The 19,695-nt window shown below is 32.8% G+C and overlaps 6 protein-coding genes across 6 annotated transcripts; 3 read left to right on the forward strand and 3 right to left on the reverse strand.

Annotated features, from left to right (window-relative positions):
- Nucleotides 1-199: 199 nt before the first annotated feature.
- On the forward strand, nucleotides 200-4,798 carry abcC6 (ABC transporter family protein; the record flags this gene model as incomplete). The annotated part of the gene is made up of 1 exon (XM_759493.1): nucleotides 200-4,798. The coding sequence occupies one exon, from the start codon at nucleotides 200-202 to the stop codon at nucleotides 4,796-4,798; it is 4,599 nt and encodes a 1,532-aa protein (XP_764586.1).
- A 773-nt stretch (nucleotides 4,799-5,571) lies between these two features.
- On the reverse strand, nucleotides 5,572-8,153 carry TpMuguga_02g00018 (uncharacterized protein; the record flags this gene model as incomplete). Its single annotated transcript, XM_759494.2, has 2 exons — nucleotides 7,666-8,153; nucleotides 5,572-7,565 (listed from the first exon to the last, which is right to left on the reverse strand). Exon 2 carries the CDS (start codon nucleotides 7,228-7,230, stop codon nucleotides 5,572-5,574), a length of 1,659 nt encoding a protein of 552 aa, XP_764587.1. The 5' UTR covers nucleotides 7,231-7,565; nucleotides 7,666-8,153.
- Nucleotides 8,154-8,683: 530 nt separating this feature from the next.
- Nucleotides 8,684-14,056, forward strand: TpMuguga_02g00019 (uncharacterized protein; the record flags this gene model as incomplete). The annotated part of the gene is made up of 1 exon (XM_759495.1): nucleotides 8,684-14,056. The coding sequence occupies one exon, from the start codon at nucleotides 8,684-8,686 to the stop codon at nucleotides 14,054-14,056; it is 5,373 nt and encodes a 1,790-aa protein (XP_764588.1).
- Nucleotides 14,057-14,132: 76 nt separating this feature from the next.
- On the reverse strand, nucleotides 14,133-16,527 carry TpMuguga_02g00020 (uncharacterized protein). Its single transcript, XM_759496.2, has one exon. It carries the CDS (start codon nucleotides 16,460-16,462, stop codon nucleotides 14,159-14,161), a length of 2,304 nt encoding a protein of 767 aa, XP_764589.1. The 5' UTR covers nucleotides 16,463-16,527; the 3' UTR covers nucleotides 14,133-14,158.
- Nucleotides 16,528-16,549: 22 nt separating this feature from the next.
- Nucleotides 16,550-18,021, reverse strand: TpMuguga_02g00021 (SNF5 / SMARCB1 / INI1 family protein). Its single transcript, XM_061305293.1, has 4 exons — nucleotides 17,845-18,021; nucleotides 17,664-17,801; nucleotides 16,992-17,587; nucleotides 16,550-16,954 (listed from the first exon to the last, which is right to left on the reverse strand). The coding sequence occupies exons 1-4, from the start codon at nucleotides 17,930-17,932 to the stop codon at nucleotides 16,742-16,744; spliced, it is 1,035 nt and encodes a 344-aa protein (XP_061161269.1). The 5' UTR covers nucleotides 17,933-18,021; the 3' UTR covers nucleotides 16,550-16,741.
- A 17-nt stretch (nucleotides 18,022-18,038) lies between these two features.
- Nucleotides 18,039-19,689, forward strand: TpMuguga_02g00022 (uncharacterized protein). Its single transcript, XM_759498.2, has 6 exons — nucleotides 18,039-18,227; nucleotides 18,353-18,472; nucleotides 18,622-18,989; nucleotides 19,021-19,176; nucleotides 19,242-19,374; nucleotides 19,446-19,689. Exons 1-6 carry the CDS (start codon nucleotides 18,164-18,166, stop codon nucleotides 19,547-19,549), a joined length of 945 nt encoding a protein of 314 aa, XP_764591.1. The 5' UTR covers nucleotides 18,039-18,163; the 3' UTR covers nucleotides 19,550-19,689.
- The last annotated feature ends 6 nt before the right edge of the window (nucleotides 19,690-19,695 follow it).

The raw sequence follows: 19,695 nt of genomic DNA on the forward strand, positions 1-19,695 counted from the left end.
ATTGAATTATTATTTTTAACTTCACTAAATTCAAATGAGTTTTATTATACCAGGACATCTCAAGCCTTACAAACTAATTACCGATTTTTGGTTTTCACCCTCATTAATAGCGCATTCATCTCATCTCTAAACATCGCATTAAATCTCATTTTATCCTAATTCCAAAATTTTAAATCATATTTTTTACTTACAGATTTGAATGGTTAAACATCGCAATACTTCCGAATTTAGTATTAAAAAATTTAAAACTTCTGTGAGTGGTAAGTATGATTCAACACATCATTACTGGGAAAGTCAATTATATTCTCGGTCTTATTTTAAAAATAAATTGTGCGACTCAAAATTCAAATATTATGATTCCAGCAGTGTTTTTAAATTCCTTTTTTTCCACTGGGCTACCAAGTGGGCATATCTTCTCTCCAAAGATTATGTAGAACCATATAAGTTACATCCACTTCCCATTTCAGACCAAATTCTATATTGGTATCCAGTTTTATCAAAACATCTCAGTGACGGTTTACTAGCATTGGAAAAATATGAAACAATAGAGTATGGACACCCAAATACCAGACCTACTAGATCCGTTTTGTTAAGGGCTTTATTCCTAACATTTTGGAAGCGAGTTTCATTTGGTCTCCTTGGTATTGTGGTTACCAATGTTCTTAGTATAAGCATTGCATTGCTGGTCAAGCATCTTTTGGGATTTTTGAATAATAGGTCCTTTGCTCTAGTGAAAATATTTCTGCTTATATTTTCTATAATATTATTACAGATTATTGATGGAATTTTGATCGAGAACTTTAGATATTATTTAAATAGAATAACAATTACATGGGAATATTCAGTTGCAATCAGTGTGTTCCAACACGGTCTGTGTTATAGACGTAACTTCAACAATAATATAAGCGGATCTAACTTGTTGAATGTTTGTAATAATGTGTTGCACACCTGTTATCCTGATTCCGATTGTTCCAGAAGTCCATTATATTGCCCTGCAAGGAGATTCCAAAACAAAGACGTCACTCCAAACATGTTCACATTCCAATATTATGATTGCTTCTACATTTCAATGTTTTTGGAATCACTATCTTACATCGTTGATTTTTTGTCGAATTTCATCTATGGAATAATATTAATTTCCATGCAGATAAAGGCGAACTTGTGGATCATATTCCTTTCTGTTATAATTTTCATATTTTTAATGGTTGTTTTTGAAATTATAAACACCTACTTGTTTCATTTTATTTCTTTAATTAAGGATTATAGGATAGGAGAATGCATAGAAATTATATCGCAGTTACCTCTAATCAACAAGTTGCTTTATGACGATATTGCAATCAACATCATTACTCAAACCAGGAATACTGAATTGATGTTGGTTTTGCTTCGGGTATTTTTAACACTATTCAATAAATCGTTATACGTAATGTGTACCAACCTATCATTTTACTTTTTGTTAAGTTACTTTGTAAAATCTGTTAAAGATGCTGGAGTTATTACTGAAATTGATACAGCGGGATTTTTATCAACATTCTACATATTTTTCAGGATTATTAACTCAATGTTCATGTTTCCACATGCACTTAAAAGACTTACTACCTCATATGTATCATACAACAGAATTAATAAATACGTCAACACTTGTTCTCCTAATTTCTACATCACTGATAACAAATTCACTGGAACCACAGAAATGTACTCTGACCTGCCAGATGTTACCAATGAGATTGCGAAGGATGTTATAGTACTATATAAGGATGCCTCATTTGCATGGGTTAACAGCAGGAAGGATTTTGTTAATGACAACAATGAAGTCCATTTGAAAAATATTAACTTCCAACTTAAGAGGGGAGAAATTGTCATAATTACAGGATCCCAAGGTTGTGGAAAATCTAACTTCATCAAGTCAGCTCTAGGTGAGATGACTTTGGTTGGAGGTTCAATGGCCGTTATTCCCCTTCACACATCAATGCCAATATTTTATTCATCTGAGAATATATGGCTACAACAGGGCACTATTAGATCAAACATCACCTTTGGACACAGATTTGATGAGGACATTTATGAATCAGTTATCAAAGCACTTGAACTTGAAACTGATATATTATCATGGGAGAAAGGTGACTTTAGAGTTGTCTCAGATAATGCTCACTCACTAAGTTGTGGTCAGAGAGTTAGAATGGAAATGGCTCGCGCTATCTATGCCTATCTCATATTTAGTAAAGTGAACAAGGATTACAATAGAAACCAGTGTTCATTCCTGATGTGTCTAGATTCACAGTTTCATGGATTAGACCCTTACGTATCAAGAACTGTATTCTTCAACCTGTTCAATGCTAAGAATGGATTACTTGTCAAGGATGATCTTGCTGTTATCCTTTCTTCATCACTAACATTGTTGGATAAATGTGTCAGATCTTCAGACTTGGTTAATTTCCCCAGAATTCCCGTATACGAGATTGATAACAAATCTGTTCATTTCAACTGTTATTTATCAGATATTTTTAAAGACAAAAAGCTACAAAATGCCTTTGAGTATATCACACCTCCTTCAGGTCCATATAAGTTGAATTTCTTCACCAATGATATGATGAAACTATGTTATTCAGGTTCTACTACTAGGGATGGCAGACGTCTTGTAACAAAGTCAAAATATAGAGAGTCGTTTAGTACGATTATTAAAACTGATTATTCTGATGATAAATTTAATCCATACTTGGTGTATTTCAAGGCAGCTGGATTTACGTTTATTCTGTTTATAATCTTTGCCGTTGCTTCAAGTGTTATGGATAACTCCAAGTTTGTTCTTGCGACTAATCTCTCAGATTATATATCCAATAAAACTAACGACTTCAATGATGGAATCTCAATTGACTTATCAGCTGTCAAATCACATAGCGACTCTGCCCTAAATAAAATAGTAATTATTATTACTGTTATTATCTTTTGTTCAGTAATATCATCCGTATTATTTACTATATCAAGTTTCATGGCATCAAAAAAAATTCATGAATACTCATTGAATTCAGTCATAAAGAACAGCTCATCAGTGATTAAGATCAAGAAACAAATCAACCAAATGATTACATATTTTTCGGCTGATATCGTTTTTATAGATGAATACCTTGGCTATCTGTTATTCACTGTATTATTGTTATTCATCCAGACTGGAATCTCCATTGGAACATTATTCTACACAATACCACTATCCGTTCCATTTATTGCTTTATCTTTGGTCACTATCTTTGAATTTATTGTATCAAAATATGTCAAATCATCTATGAATCAACATCTTGGAGATTTAGAGTCCATTGGTCATATTAACACAATGTGCAAGAATGCTATATTAGGTTCACCAATTCATAGAAGCTTTAAAAAAGAATGGGAGTTGGTTAATGATATTATAGAAAGGGTCGACTACAAGTTCAGGTGCAGGTTTTTAGCCATAACTTTTGCTTCTTGGACAACCTTATTATCTACTTGGATATTTTCACTAACCACTGCGGTATTCCTTTCAGCCATGATAATACTTGATAAGTTTACAAACTACGAGATGGATGTTGGTTATTTTGGGCTAGGTCTTTCACTCAGTATGAGTGTTATTAAATCTTTTAGCAATTTCTCATTCTCCTTCGCCAGGTTGCAAGTTTTTATGTGTTCAGTACAAAGATTCCAATGCTTCATCCCTCCGGGAACCAAGTGTGCGTTTGACAAATTCCGCAATGTTCACGAAGAGGATGTAGTTATTGATTCTACCAAACCTGAGTACCAAGTAGATAAAAAAAACTTGCTTAGGAGAAGAACAAATGAATTCAAAGAAACAAAACCCAATTCATTTGAAAAGCTTGATTTCAATCCAAAGATTAATATTATTGATATTTGCAAATATATATCACCTGAACACACTGGCCTAGTGTTGAAGGATGTATGCGTCTATGCATCATCACTTATGAACAAGGAAGGCCTCATCCTTAACAACATTAACGCAACACCCGGTAGATCTGATATCATTGGTATCATTGGTAGAACTGGTGCTGGTAAAACAACTTTACTATCTGTCCTACAAAACACTATTAGAAATAGAACAGGTCATGTCCTGCTAGATGGCAGAGATTTACAAGAAATTCCCAAAAGTGTAATTAGACATATTGTTGGTGTTCTTCCTCAACTGCCTTTTGTCTTCAAGGGTTGGACCATTAGAAGGTTCTTGGATCCAAGGAGACTTTTTAGTGATGAACAAATTAATGAAGCCCTGAATAAATGTGGCCTCTTGGATTTTGTAAATAACCTTCAGGGAGGAAAAAGACTCGATACAATAATTATCCCAAAACCACTTAACATGGCCAAAAACTTTTTTGAACAATCACCAAAAGAGTCGTTTAGCAAAGGTAAGGAACCTTACCCTGAAGAAGAGTCAATGACCATGGATGACTTTAAAACAGATGGTATTATGTTATCTGTAACTCAGCTTAGAACTCTTTGGTTTGCCAAGCTTGTCTTGTCCAGAGATTTATACAGAATGATAATAATTGACGAGCCACCTTCTGAAATATTTTATGATGAAGATGGTTCTGAAGTTCAGGATATGGGCATCCCAATCTACGAACTCTTAGATAAATACTTTAAGCACTGTACATGTTTTGTGACTGCGCATTATGCCAACGTCCTCAAATCTTGTACATCAGTATGGGTGATGCATAATGGCAGACTCATAAAGACCTGCAGCGCATCTGAAGTATCCAAAAACGATTCTATTTCGAACATCATTGAAGAGATGGTTACCAAATACTCAAACTAATTTTAATGTAGTAATATTTAACAATGCAAAATTGCATTAAAACTATTAATTTTTCAGTCTATACATACATACACATATATACGTTATTTAATTTTTATAAAATTATTTAATTGAATGTGCAGTTTATTTCAAAGGCGGACCTGAAACACACCTGAATTATAGAATTTCAAGAATCTATTATATTAACTATAGATGTATACAATTTAAAATATATAACACAATTTGTAATAAAAGCCTATAACTTTACATATTTTACATTTATTCAACACTACAATAACATTCAATAGAATAATTATTTATTATATATTTTAATTCATTCTATTTTCCCAGTATTTATTTTTTAATCTTCCACAGAAAATCAGTTCATATTTTTCATTAATTCAGGTATCTAATCATTTTTTAACTTAATTATCCATTATCATATCATGATTTCATCAATGATTTTTTTAATCCATTATTTTTATCAACTTTTAAATATTATAATATCATTTCAATTTATTTATTTTTAAAGATTCACCAGCCTTTTCTCATTTGTAATTAAATTATTATGAATATAGTAGGATACACATAAAATTTAAAAAATTAAGGATATACTACATTTGAATTTCAAATAGTCTTTTCCATTTTTTGAACACTATTCCACTTTAATTTATACTCAAATTACTACAAATCATACTTGTTTTAACCCTGTCACGTGGATCACAGACGCGGTCTTATATTAAAAAATTTAAATTAGATTTAAGTTGAAAATTAATTTGAATCATCCTGAGAATTTATAATACTTTATCAGGATCAATGAAGAAACATTTATCATTTTTTAAAAACAATACAAGGTACTTGGATAAAAAATAAACCAATAGCGGATAGTTATTTTGGTCATGTGAAGAATCATATTTCCATACTTCTTTACCATCAAACTTTACAGAAGTACACTTAGCATCAGAATTAAATTTGTATTCATAGGCAAAGTCGTATTTTTTAAGTTCATACTTAGCCTTATCATTCTCTTTAGTTGATGATCCATCACCTTCAAGAGTCAAAAGCTTATGTTTGGATTCAAAGTTATCTTCGAGTTTACGTAAAGTTTCTAATTTCATATTATTATCTTTAACAGAAAATCTATAGAAATTAAAAGAATTATTTGGGAATTCTATAAAAACAATCGTTTTACCTTTGTGTAAATATATTGTTTTGGGATATTCTTGGCAATTATTATCACCATGTTTCCAAATTTCATGATTTTTTAGTGTAAATTTAACACATTTCCCTTCATTATTGAAAGTATATTTATGTATGTATTGATTACTTTTGTCGAGTTCATATTTATTGGCATCAAGTTCGACAAACTTATTAGGATCTGATTTATCTTGAGAATAAAGTTTAACATCAGAGTCATAAAATGAAGCATAAAGAAAATTTTCGCCTGATTCACTCTCTGTAGTTATCAAAGATGATGCAGGACCAACGGTTACAGGTGTGGTAGTAGTAGACTCAGGAGCCTTAGGTTGTGTGGAACTTGGTTGAGTTGTTGTTACAGGTGTTGTAGCTTGAGCCTGAGTAGGAGTTACAGTTGCTTGAGTAACAGATGGAGTTGCAGGAGTTGTAGATTTAGTCTCTGGTACCTTAGCTTGTTCAGGAGTTGCCTCGGCTGGAGTAACAGCTGTTGTAGGTGTTGTAGCTGCAGGAGCAGCAGTAGTTGGAGGAGTAACTGCCCCTCCACTTACTTCAGATGTAGGAGGTATTATAGGTTTAGCCTCAGGAGCTGCAGCAGTTGTTACGGGTGTTGTAGATGGTTGAGTAACAGGTGTAGTACCAGTTGTAGCAGCAGTAGTTGTAGGTGTTACAGGAGTTGGAGTAACAGCTGTAGTTGTAGGTGTTGTAGTTGTAACAGGAGAAGTTGTAGCAGCAGTAGTCGGAGGTGTTGTAGTTGCTGGAGTTGTAGGAGTAGTAGATGCTGCAGTTGGTGGAGTTGTCCTAGGGGTAGTAGTTTGTTTATTAGTAGATTCTTGTTGGGTAGTACCCTGTTCCTCCCAACTGTCATTTTGACTTGATTTTTTGAAATGCATAACGCAGCCATCAAGATATATAAAAATATTCTTAGTGCTTGATAAAAACCCCAGACCATCTATAACAACTTTGTAAGCATACTTTTTGGGATCGCTTGATTCCCAAATAACTGTCTTGCCCAGTTTGATTTTTTTGAACCCACAATCAGCTTTAGTTACGAACGTTCCTTCATTATTTTCCTTGGAGTAACTGTATTCAGTTGTGTTATTTTTTGTTTTTATGTCAAGTTCTACCAACGTTATTTGTGTTTTAGTTTGGTCCTCTCCACAACTAGGTTGACCAGTAACAGTTCGTGTATCTTCCCCAGCGCATTTAACACCATTTAAATTCCATATTAATAGATATATTAATAAAAATATTGACATTTATATCTCATATAGTTGGTTAATATACAGAATTTCTTTTATTATTTAAGTTATTTTATGAATGGGGAGTGTATAAATTGAAATTTTATTAATTAAGAAACTGAATATATTTAAATAATTAATTGTTTTTAATTAGGAATTATTAAAATTGGATTAATTGTGTTTTAATAAATTGGACCACATACAATTATTATCTCTAGGGGTTTTTATTAAACACTTGTTTTTTAATTTTACACATAAGTAACTGTAGATTGAACTAAAGTTAATTATACCTTTATAGAATCATTAAACTTCAAAAATTTGAAGAATATTTTCGTCCATTACACGATTATATCCTAAATACTCATGTTATTCATGTTTTCTTCGGTATATTAAAAAATAGTTAACACATTTTCTAGTCATTTATACTAAACTATCCTATAATACTCTAATAACATTTTCAATAAAATTTGGCCTTGGGTACAGCTTCGTTTAAATAAGCTTCACATTCTGAATCATTAAGTATAACATCTGGAATTGTTTTGATTGTTGAGTGGGCAAACTGAAAAAGAAAATCCTTAGAATTCAGTTTTGTTATCAACTTTTAATAAATTAAAAAAAGTTCAAACCATCAACATTAGAGTGAGTTGGTACTATAAGCATATTACCATTAGTCATACCATGGTACACAGTATAATGAGTCGTTTTGTATCAGATTGGTATTGGTGAAACAGAAATATAAATGTTACATCATTGTATAGTATCACATGATAGGAATAAATCAAAATATAAATGATCAGTACAGAGTATGTGTGTTGGTAAAATGTGTAAATGGATAGAACTGTAGATAAGTCAGTTTAGAACGTTAGATTGAAAATTTAAAGATCAAATATACAAATTGATACATAGTCATACCAGATAGATTAGGGAAGTATTAGTTAAATCATGCTTGAGTGATAAGAATCTTAATATTGGGATGAGTATTCGACATCCACAAAATCTTCGTTATCTTGAAGATTCTTCTGATGTGTAACTAAAATTAATTATAATTGAGACTCTAATAAACGTGAATATACTATAAACTAATATTTGATAACAACTCATTTATAATCCACTACAACGTATGATTTAATTCAAATTATTTTAAACATTTATTAATCGAAGTCAAAATTGTTGATATCAAAAATTGGTTAATCTTCCTTTATATTAAATTACGCTACGCCCTTTATGTCATAATATTTTTTAGTTTATAATACTATGTAACCTCCTGGTTATAAACCGTATTTTTACCTCCTGGAATAACTTATAACTCCAATGTATTAGATCAGAAATGTTTATTATTATGATTTTCAACCTGAACAGGGCCTTAATTATTATTATTCAGTTATTTTTTACCTATTCTTCTTAATCCCCCATCCTGTGTATAAATATGCACAAATGAGCATCTTCTTCATTACACATCATGGCGTAAATAATGGACTTACTTACGCTCCTGTTTTTGTCGCTGGGTTTATCCTGCCATTGCATCATATACTCCCGATCCTGCTCCCTTTTAAACTTTAGCAATATCAATACCACAGAAATCACAGTCAGAGATTCCAACCATACTAGGTACCAAGAACATGAATATACACCAAAAAGCGGCGTACTTATTTTTAAAGTAACAGATGGGTTTGGTGTTGTGTGGGAGGATAAGCAAAAACTGACCAACTGTATAGGTGCAACGACACTTACCAAAAACCACCTAATTCAGTTGATACACCTTAGGATAAAAAGATCTTCTAAAATAGTCGAGGATAAGTTTTACAAGAGATTAGAGTCTAAATTTGTGAATATATCCGATAAAGAGTACGGAATCCTCAAATTGGACACTGATCAGCTCACTGACAATTCCATCTACTTTGATATTAACTCTAAGGAAATAGATGAGCATTTGTTTAAAAATACAATCAGGCCCTTTGACGGGGTTCCGACACTCCTTTTACAGCCTCTTCCCTCTTATAGATTGGTCGCAATTTATGATGATTTTAGGACAGTGTGGTCCAAAAAATCTACTCAAGTATTTGTAGAAAAGCTAATCGCATACTACTTTTTCACAAAGTATTATTTAGTCATGTTAAATGTAAATGTGAAAGAAGAGAGTAAATATCTTTGTTTTATGTTTAAAGATGGTAATTGGTTGGAAGTTGAGTATTATACATTTATGAATAAGTTCTTGAGACTAAAATCACACATACCAATCACAGGCCACCTTTCATTTGACATTTTGAATCTTCCCGATGACCAGGAATACTCCATAGAAAAGGACGAAAAATACAGCATTGAATTGGCTACGTATTATCCTAGGCGCGGATTTGTTCTAAACAGTGTTCTAAAAGGTGAACACATAATTTGGGAATCAGCCACTGAACGTTGTGTTTCCATAAGACTAGTTAAAAAGAAAGGCACTGTTTACGGTATAAATTTATCGCTAAATGATGATCGTGAGAACCACACAACTTTGAATTTTATTTTCGATGATTATGTATTCAAAAACGTTACAGATGAAGAGTTTAAAGAGTTTGGAAAGAAACTCGTAGACCCGTCAGATTACCAAAAATATCGGGAAGAACATGCTAAAAACGAGCCTCCAAAAACTCGGGAAGAGTCTGAAGTCATTGTTGAAGAGCCTGAAGGAGATCAAGAAGAACAAACTCAAGCCGAAGCTCAAGAGACCCATATTCCTGAAGAAACAGAGGCTTTCCAAAAAACAGAAATGCCTGAGGAATCCTATATTCCTAAGGAAACCACAACGCCACAAGGATCTCCTCGGAGAAGAGAACCACCTGAGTCTAATGATCGTGAAGATTCTACAGAGTCCAATTTACATGAAGAAGACACAAGCTTTGGAGATTCTGAGCCACAGCTTTTGGATATAAGCAGTTACAACTCTAGAGTATTCATGAGGAACAGCTTTAATATGGACAATGTAGACACTTTTGAGTTCTTACCCATGCCCAAAGTGAAAGTTAGCTCAATTATTGATGGTTCTATTGTTATTTGGGAGAATTTCAAACAAAGCCATTCATTCAGCAAGTTGTTTGTTCATCATAGAAATGATCTTTCACAATTGCTCAAGTTGGTTACTTTTGTAAAGTCGGGTGAAGTATATACTTATTTTAAGAGACACAATGCAGGTTTTTTAACTATTCCAGTTTCTGATTACGAGTCATTCTTCGAAAAAATGGGAAACTCAATCAATCTTCTTGACAATTCAATACTTTTAAATCTTTCAACTACTCCTCAAGAAAAGTATTTTGATTATTACAACGAGTATGATGACGGAGTTAATATTTCAAAACTCATAACTAGATCCACGTTCAAACTTTCAAAAATAATAGACGGGCAGCATGTTCTATGGCACTCAGCAAACAATGAATCGTGTTCTAGCGTTAGTAGAAACAGATTTTACAAAAACTCTGAACTTTTGGTACTGAACTTCTCTGGATTATTCAATTTCTCTACTAAGTTTTTTAAAAAAACAGATGAGGGATATTCAGAGATTGACCAAAGTACCTACAATTCAGATTACAAATCCTTTAAAGATTTAATTCCATTCATTTCAAACGTTAGTCTTAATATCAACTCAACTCCAGGAGAGGTTAATTTTCTTTATAACGAATCTGTTGAGGGTAAATTTACTCATGGGAAATATTACCCTAAATCGGGTTATGTTTTAAATAAGGTTAGCTCGGGATCCAATGTTCTATGGACCTCGACCAAGAACCGGTGCAAGCAAGTTTCCGTTTTATCCGGACCTAACTCTAAGAAGCTGGTTAGGCTCTTGTTTTCAAATTCCACTCTTCCCGAATTATACTTTAACCTTGTGAATGGCAAATTTGTAAAATTGAGAAATTTTATTGAATTTGACTTTACATTGAAGGAATATAACAAGCCTGAATCTGACGTAGATCCTTGTGCATTTTGCAAATCTCAACTGGAAAGAGAGTTTCTTCTGACTCCTGATGTTCATAAAATTTATTTAAACACAAATATCGATGCTAGTAATACCTACACTTGTTTTGAATCTGATTTAGTCATGAATAAAATATTTGTTCCCAAAGACGGTAATGTTTTCACCAATATCACTGATGGGAATGTCATTTTATTTAATTCTAAATCCGATTTTAATCTTTGCGTTTACATTCAAGTTTTTTACGGTAATGGCAGCCCTAGACTCGCCAAATTACGCACTCTGCCCATAGAAACTTCAACAAAAGGTTCATTATCTTATTTGGAAGTTTGTGACGTAGTAAAAAATATAAGTCCTGATGAATTTAAAGTGAAGCTTACTGAGTTAACTAACGAGCTAAACTTATTAAACCAGGCTCAAAACAAGATCCCACTAAACATATCTTTATCAAGTACAGAATATACCGAGAGGGATGATAGGTTCAGAGGACTCAATTATAAAGAATTCAGGGCAAAGGAGGGTTATTTTTTCAGCAAAATTATTTTTTCAAACGATTTAGTATATTCTCTTGATTCCGATGAGGATTGCATTTCAGTTCGTATTTACTTTTTTTTCGATTTTCCTTATTTGGTTGAGTTAGAGTTTGCTCTGGTGGACTCAAAAAATACTAAGCTTTATTTATACAGATATTCCAATGATTTTACCAGTTTGGATCTTGAGCATTTTAACAATTTACTCAGATCGATTTCTGATTTTGTTTCAAAATGTGTAATTTTGGAATTGGGTGATTTTAACTCTACAAGTCGATTCGAAATGCCTGACCCTGAAACAAATTCTGACTGTAAACTGAATCACAAATTATTCTCTTCTTCGTACATATACTTTACTGCGATTAATTCGAGGGATTTGTTAGTTTGGAGCGTTACTTCTGATTTGTTTTTTGCAAAAGACGTAAAGGTACACTATCTTAACAACAGTCCATATTTAATTAAAATACTACTTCAAAACCTAGACAAGGATGAGACTAACCTTTTTTACGAGTTCCATAAAAATGCTTGGAGAAATATTAATTACACTGAATACACCAATAAACTCAACAAACATTCAAGATCCGGAGAGGATGAGTCCAAAGGAGCTCCTGGTGTCTTTGATCTCTTTGACGTTGATATAACTAAGAATATCAACCCAGATCATGTTTCATACGTTTCATCTAAGGCTAATGGTGTAATTTTTGTTGAAGCTTCTTTGAAAGACGATGCAGACGGTATTAGGTCTGTTTCTAACAATGGTAAATTAATGTGGAAATCATCAACTCAGGATAGTGTTTGTAAGAACTGTTTTGTTTATTATTTCGATGGCATACCCCAATTGTTAAAATTGGTATTATTATCAGAATCAGATACTGAATGTTTCATTTATAAGCATGTATCCAATGGATACTGGGTTGAAATCGACGATGATATTTTCACAAGAAAACTGGCTTCTTTTGAGTACTTATCAAAGGTTAATGTTGATCCTGAACCCACTCAAAAAGTTGTTTTCAAATTGGATACAAGTAATATTGACAAATCTCGTGTGAGATTTACTCAACATCAGTTGAAAAATTTGCCTTATAATCAATACAAACCCATCGGTAAAGGCTCTTTTTCTGAGGTTATTGATGGTTCTTCAATTTGGAAGTCTGAATCTGATTTTGAGTGTAATTTAGTGAGAATTTACCTTTCTAAAAACTCACCTGTCCTTTGTAAATTATTTTTATCTAATGATTTGGGTGTTGACAAATATTTGTATTTTAGTCACGCTGGTGGGAATTGGAACAAAATGTCCTCTAGTGATTTTGAATCAGAATTAGAAGATTTAACTCGGGATTCTGAATTTGAAAAGACTTCAGATTCAGCTTCCGCTTCATCAGTGGCAGAAGAATTCGATCATTCTTCCGTTCAAGATGAAACCCCAGTTGACCATATTGAAACAATTAAACAAGAACATGTCGGTCCAGTGGGCGGTTCTCCTGGTCAAGCTGATGATAGTAAAACAATTAATGAGGAATATATAGACCAACTAGATAGAGATTTTAGTTTATTTGAAGATTCTGAAACCATTAGGCCTGAACGTGTTGATCCAGTAGGTAGAGCTCCTAATTTGTTTGGACAACAATCAGAGCCAGAGCCCGATGAAATTCTGGTTGAAAATGTTGAAACAATTAAACAAGAACGTGCTGAAAAAGTTGGTAAATCTCCCATTCCGTCTGGAGTTGATGAAACAATTAAACAAGAACGTGCTGATCCAGTAGGTAGGGATTTCAATTCATTTGACGATAGCGAGATAATCATGGAAGAAGTTATTGATCAACTTGATAGGGATTTCAGTTCATTTGATCAGCAATCTGACGAAGAATCTGATTTAGAAGAAATTTTTGCCGAAGATTACGAAACAATTAAAAAAACAAGTGTCGACTCAGTTCGTACAGCTCCCAGTCCATCTGAAGATGTTGGGACATCTGAACACGAACCTGTTGGAGACGACCACCCTATTCAACAAGAATATATCATTCGTACGATTGATCTTAACTCATTGGATTCTGATTTATGCACTTTCGTGAATGGCACTCATTTCAACACGCCATATACTTTAATAAACGTCAAACCCAAAGTTTTAATTAAAGAAATTATGGACAATGACTCCGTCGTCTGGTCTAATTCTGGTGAAAAACATTGTATTCGTGCTAAGATTTACCGTTTTAAGGAGACTGGAGTTTTGGGCCAGTTAGTTATAAAATCCAAAGCCTCGAAGTTGGTTTTTGTTAAAAGGGTTGCAGATTCTTGGCAGGTAGTTGATGAGGATGATTTTAACGAAAATTATGGTGATCTTTTAAATAAATGCAGTAGTTCCTAAACTTTAACGCAGTGATTATAACTTTTTAATGCAGTTTTAATATTATTAAACCATATATTACATATTATATATTATATTTATAGTAGTATGAGTATTATAATATTAGTTGGATATTTGATTTTCATTTGTTTCCAGTACCATTGAAAGAAATTCAAGTGTATTTTTGAGCCTCTGGCCGGTTGTTGACGTATTGAAATATGAACTCATTTCTTTCAAATCATTTAAAATATGTTCCTCACTAACTGTAGTGACTAATATTATCAGGGTTTCCAAAATTCCAACCACGATATCTTCTTCCATTGGAAATCTTTCAGATTCTTTTTTCCTAGAAAATGACGACAATGAACTCATCAACAGATTTGCACATTCGTTATTGAAGTTTTTTACAAAGTTTTTTGATAAGGTGAAGTTGGAAGGGTTTATTTCAGGGTAACACCCAGGAACTAAAGTGATGTTATTGGTGTTAACTCCAGATTTTCCAATTAATTCCTTATTTACAGAAGTTAACTCAAATCGAGTAGTTTTATTTGATATTTGTGAAGTGTCGTTGAGGATTTTATTTGTTAATGTATCAATATCAATTGCTTTATTAAATGCTATTGCTGTATATTGTATGCAAAGTAACATTGAAATTCTTATCGACAGTGTAAAATCATTATCAAACAGGTGAGAGGTAAAGAACGCTGATAAATGGAGTGGGCACTGATATGTCATCAATGCTAAACTTACTAATATTAATTTTTCTGGTTCTTTTGACACAAATTCCAAATTAACTCCCAACTCGTTATCTTTATTTGATGATTCATCTACTAATTTTCTCTCAGTTTTGTTGACAATTTCTTCTATTTTTTCTCTATATAAATCCAAATCATCTAATTTTAATAATAATTCTGAGATTGGTATTGAATATCTCTCCAGCATTTTTTCATTTTTCTTTATAATTTGTGGCAAATATAACAAGGCCTGGCTAATTCTTAGTATTTTATTTTCTACACTCTCATCTTCTTGTCTATCTAACGGCTGTGTGTTTAAACATTCGTAATCAATATCTCCTCTTGCAGGGTTTGAAAGTAACCTTTCATAGCATTGAACTATATGTTGTGGAGGCTTAAGGTACAACTCCTTCACATACCCTTTTACTGTTTGAGCATTTATTGACGGTGTTTCTTTAAATACTAATTTCAAAAATGCTTCGTTTTCCACACTATCTGTTTGTCTTTCTCCGTTATCACTAGGTCTATTATCGTCATCAGATTGTTTATTTATGTTATCTGACAAATTGGAAACATCTGATAGATTCATTTTAATATTTGAAAAGTTTGGGTTAACAATGATACTAGATTTGTAGGCTGCGAGTTGATATGTATTTGGCATGTGCTCTTTATACTCCTGGTCAAACTTAAGCAGTGCTGATTCGTCTTTTACAAAAGTATTATTATAAAGGAATTCTGAGTATGACTCAGCTACTATAATTGTGGAAAGCCTTATAATCGGGTCGAGTGTCGATAGTCCAGAGGTTATTCCCTTTGTCAACAACGCTGACAATGTATTAGAAATTGATTTACCCACACATGCCTTGGTACAAGACACGAATGTATTGTGCAACAGTCTTGAAATACAGCCAGATAACTGGGTGATTTGGTTTATGTGGAGAGTTCTCATAAGCTCGTAATCTGAATAGTAGGATGAGAGTTGTTCCAAAAGTTCGATCTTTACAACTTCAGGTATCAAATCTATGATTAAATATAGGATCAAGCATGGCAAGTTTGTCCTACTGAGAGGGTGGAAGAGGTTTGACAGTGCGTTAAAATTCCAACAGTTTCCATAATTCAAATATGAGCCAAACATGAGCGAGATTGTTCTTCTGACCACATTATAATATACATACGAGTCGATGCAAATAAAAAATTCTCCTTCACACTGGTCTACGTATAGAAACTTTGACAAATACTTCAATACGGTGCAACATAAAAGGAGGCTGGAGTCACTTTTACCAAGGCAGCTACTGTACTCAAATTCTTCTGGTTCATTTTCTTTCACCAAATTACAGTAAAATTTAACAAATGAGTCTGACAAATTAGTAGAGAAACCTCTTTTATACAGACGCTGTATAAGATGGCTTGACGGAGTTTCATAATTCTGCGATAAACACGTTGACACTATTAAATATATCAAATCTTTATATTTATGATTTAAGTTCTTTACTGAACGTTCTTTTATTTCCTCTATCAAGTGAATTAAATCATCAACTATTTCCAAATCCTTCTCCTTTGACGACAGTGAATTATGTACTGCACAATTTGGGTCATTTATAATAGAATCAACCAATACATCTAGATCTTCAACCGATTTAAAGTCAAATGAAACGATTTTATCAATTTTCTGGAATTTGTACTCAAAATCCATATCCACAGCTGGAATTTGAAGAAAAATTGTTTATTCGCATTTTTTAAGTTAAATATAGAAATTAATTAAATTAGATTAAAATATTTTTGACGATAATATCAGTATTAAAAAGAGTAGGGTGTAAGGAATCTCTATGATGAAACACACATATACAAAAATTGATAATGGGTTATGTTTATTATTAAAATTAAGAAGCCATTAATAAAAAATTTCGAGTGAGTTTGGAATTTTGATAAATTTAGAAAAATTATGTCCTTTGAAAAATATATCAGAACCATGTTAAATATACGGTTTAGAACAAATTTGTAGTCTTTCTTTATAAGAGGATTGAAAGAGGTGCCTAATTTTCGAGGGGAAATTTATGGTTTGTGAGAGTAAGAACGGTTTGTCCTCGTAAAGGGTCGATGACCCTCTTTTACAAATGAACGGAATCCTCAAGTTATGCTTTCTCGAATACCTAAATAGGCGATTCGAATACCTATATATCATATCCTGAAGAATCATTAAATATAGGAAATCAATTGCTTACTTTTTTTTTGTTTATAATTTCAGTTTTAAAAGAGTACAAAACGAGCTGGAAATATTCTCTGTTAATGCCCATATCGGCCACTACGTTGTTGATTAGCTCATTTACTTCCCAATCTGAGTTTAGCATATTCCAGCTGATTGGGCCCAAGTTTAGATTTTTGTTGGCGTCAATTTGGACATCAACCGTCACAACAATATTAAAGCGTGAGTGAAAGGTATGGGATATTTTATTTCTTTCAGCGAGCATTTCCACCAGGAGAGCGAAGTCACACTCTATGATTGAAGCCTCGATTATTTGCTTCTCAAACTCAATGGACAAGCCTTTGTCGTACGGAACTCCATGCTCTTTAGAAATTATTCGGGTGAAAATTTCTACAGATTTATCACTGTCAAACATGTTCCACATGAATGCGAATGGGATCGGTTGTACATTCTTAGAGAAAACAGGGCTAGGATACAAAAATAGCTTAATAGGGGCGAGAGCCGAATTTCTAGGAATCACGTCATAAAACTTGTCCAAATATACTGACTGCATTAAAATTGAGTGGTACTGGTTGTACGTTGATACTAGTCTGCGAACCTTTTTCTCCTTATCTACTAAATACTTATTACTAGTGTTAACTGTGTAAATATATCCCTTGAGAGACTACAGTGATAACTAATGGGCACAAACCTGATTTATTACTGGTAGGTTGCGGTTTGGTGATATTTTGGCGAGGCTGGCGTAAATTTTTGAAATAATGAAACAAATAATAATAATAATATTTACAGCCGATGTTCTTCAAAATTTTCTTATCCTCATCAGTTTTGTCTAAATAACAATTTGATGTTGTTTTGGGTGAAATGAAACCTACCTTTGGTTGACGCTTCGGATATGAAATACTTCCCCTGTTTCACCAGGACTTCGTAGGCATATAACGCCTCTGAAAGGGTCATATCCATTGTAAATTACAAATTTTCTACATCAATAGTTAAACATACTACTAAACTTTGTCTGAGCTCTCATCACCCCTAAATTCCCCTTCCAGATGGGGATCTAACATTTCCACTTTTTTAATATTCACTTCATTTATTTTAAAATGTAACCCATTTTTATCCTTAAAATTTCAAAATTCTCTAGTGTGTACATTTTTAACTATTTTTCATCCATTCTTCCCCTCGATCTTTATAGATATGTACGGAGGACTAAATCAAGACTCATTTGGAGCTGGCTGGGCCCCTACCGAACTTGATCATCGTACCATTATTACCTTATTTTTTTATCCTTACTAAATTTTATTAACATTTATATTTTAAAATAGTTATATAACTTTTAAGAGAGTTAACACATGTTCCTATGATATAAAATAATTTGATTAATAGTTGAACATTCTGACGGCGGATTCTTTGAGGACGATTTATCCAATTTAATAACGGAAGATGACATTAATAAACAAAACACCGAAGTCAATCTTAGGAAAACTTTCATGCCTTTAAAAATCAGTTTGTTCCTCTAATAACTCATTTCCTTCATATATTATTTAAATTATTAATTATTTACCTCTAAAATGAAAAGACACAACTAATTAATACAATATTAATTACTAAATTTAGATATTGCCCTTTTAATACAACCTTGTAACTATGTGTAGACATGATATATTCATCTTGGAAAACGGGTGGAGTCTCAATTAACGTATTTGGGTACCATTTGGACATAATCAAGTTGGTTGGCTATGTTAAAGATGCCAAGGAGACTGAGCAGGACACTTCTTTCGTGATCGACGATGGGACTGGCACTATAGAGTGCATTCACCTATCGCCTGGCGATATCAGTGATTGGAAGCGTAGCTACATCAGCGAATTGACACGAACCAAATCTCCTGTCAAGATTTATGGTGGGTTTAACCCTCTCTACAGCAGTAGCAGTCCAACCATAATTATATACTCAATAAAAGAAGTTACCTCACCTGAAGAAATAAAACTGCATAATTTAGACGTTATATACTCTGTTTTATTGGTTAGTGTAACAAGTGTATTAAAGTGCGTAGATTGACGGAAAACGGAATCCAAATCTGATGGACACAATAGGCGAAATGGATACAATCTTGAAAGAATTTGATATTTCAATTCCGAAAGAACAAGTTGATCAACCTCTCGATAATGTTCCCCCTACTACTGATACTGCCTCTACATCTACCACCAAAGTAATTCTTTTACTCAATTATATTTAGTTAACTAATTTATCTATGTTTATAAATTATATGTTCAGATACCTGTGAATGAATTGGCCTTGACTAAATTTATATCATCAATGTTAGCAAATGAATCTAGAAATAACAATTACAATGGGCTACACATCTCTGAAATATTAAGAAGATGCAAACAACAACATTCATTTCAATGTAATTTTCTACTTAGTTATCTCTTCCTGGAATTATTTACTCAGTTATATGACCTAATAACATTGTCGTAGCCGTACAAGAGCAGAATGTTAGAAAGATTCTCAAAGATTTGGAGCGTGACGCTACTGTTTTTCAAACTCTTGATTCAAATACCTATGCCTCTACTGATTCATAACTATTTTTCTAATTTATTTTCATTTTACTTCTTAACCTTTTATATGTATCATTTAGCCTGTTGGACCCTCGGATGCACTATAATAGAACTGCTAGACAATTAATAATTCGACCCCCCTTTTCCATTTTTTTCTTATTTTATATTTT

Source organism: Theileria parva, chromosome 2 (genome assembly GCF_000165365.1).
Source record: "Theileria parva strain Muguga chromosome 2, complete sequence, whole genome shotgun sequence".
In the NCBI taxonomy this organism is placed as follows: Eukaryota; Apicomplexa; class Aconoidasida; order Piroplasmida; family Theileriidae; genus Theileria; species Theileria parva.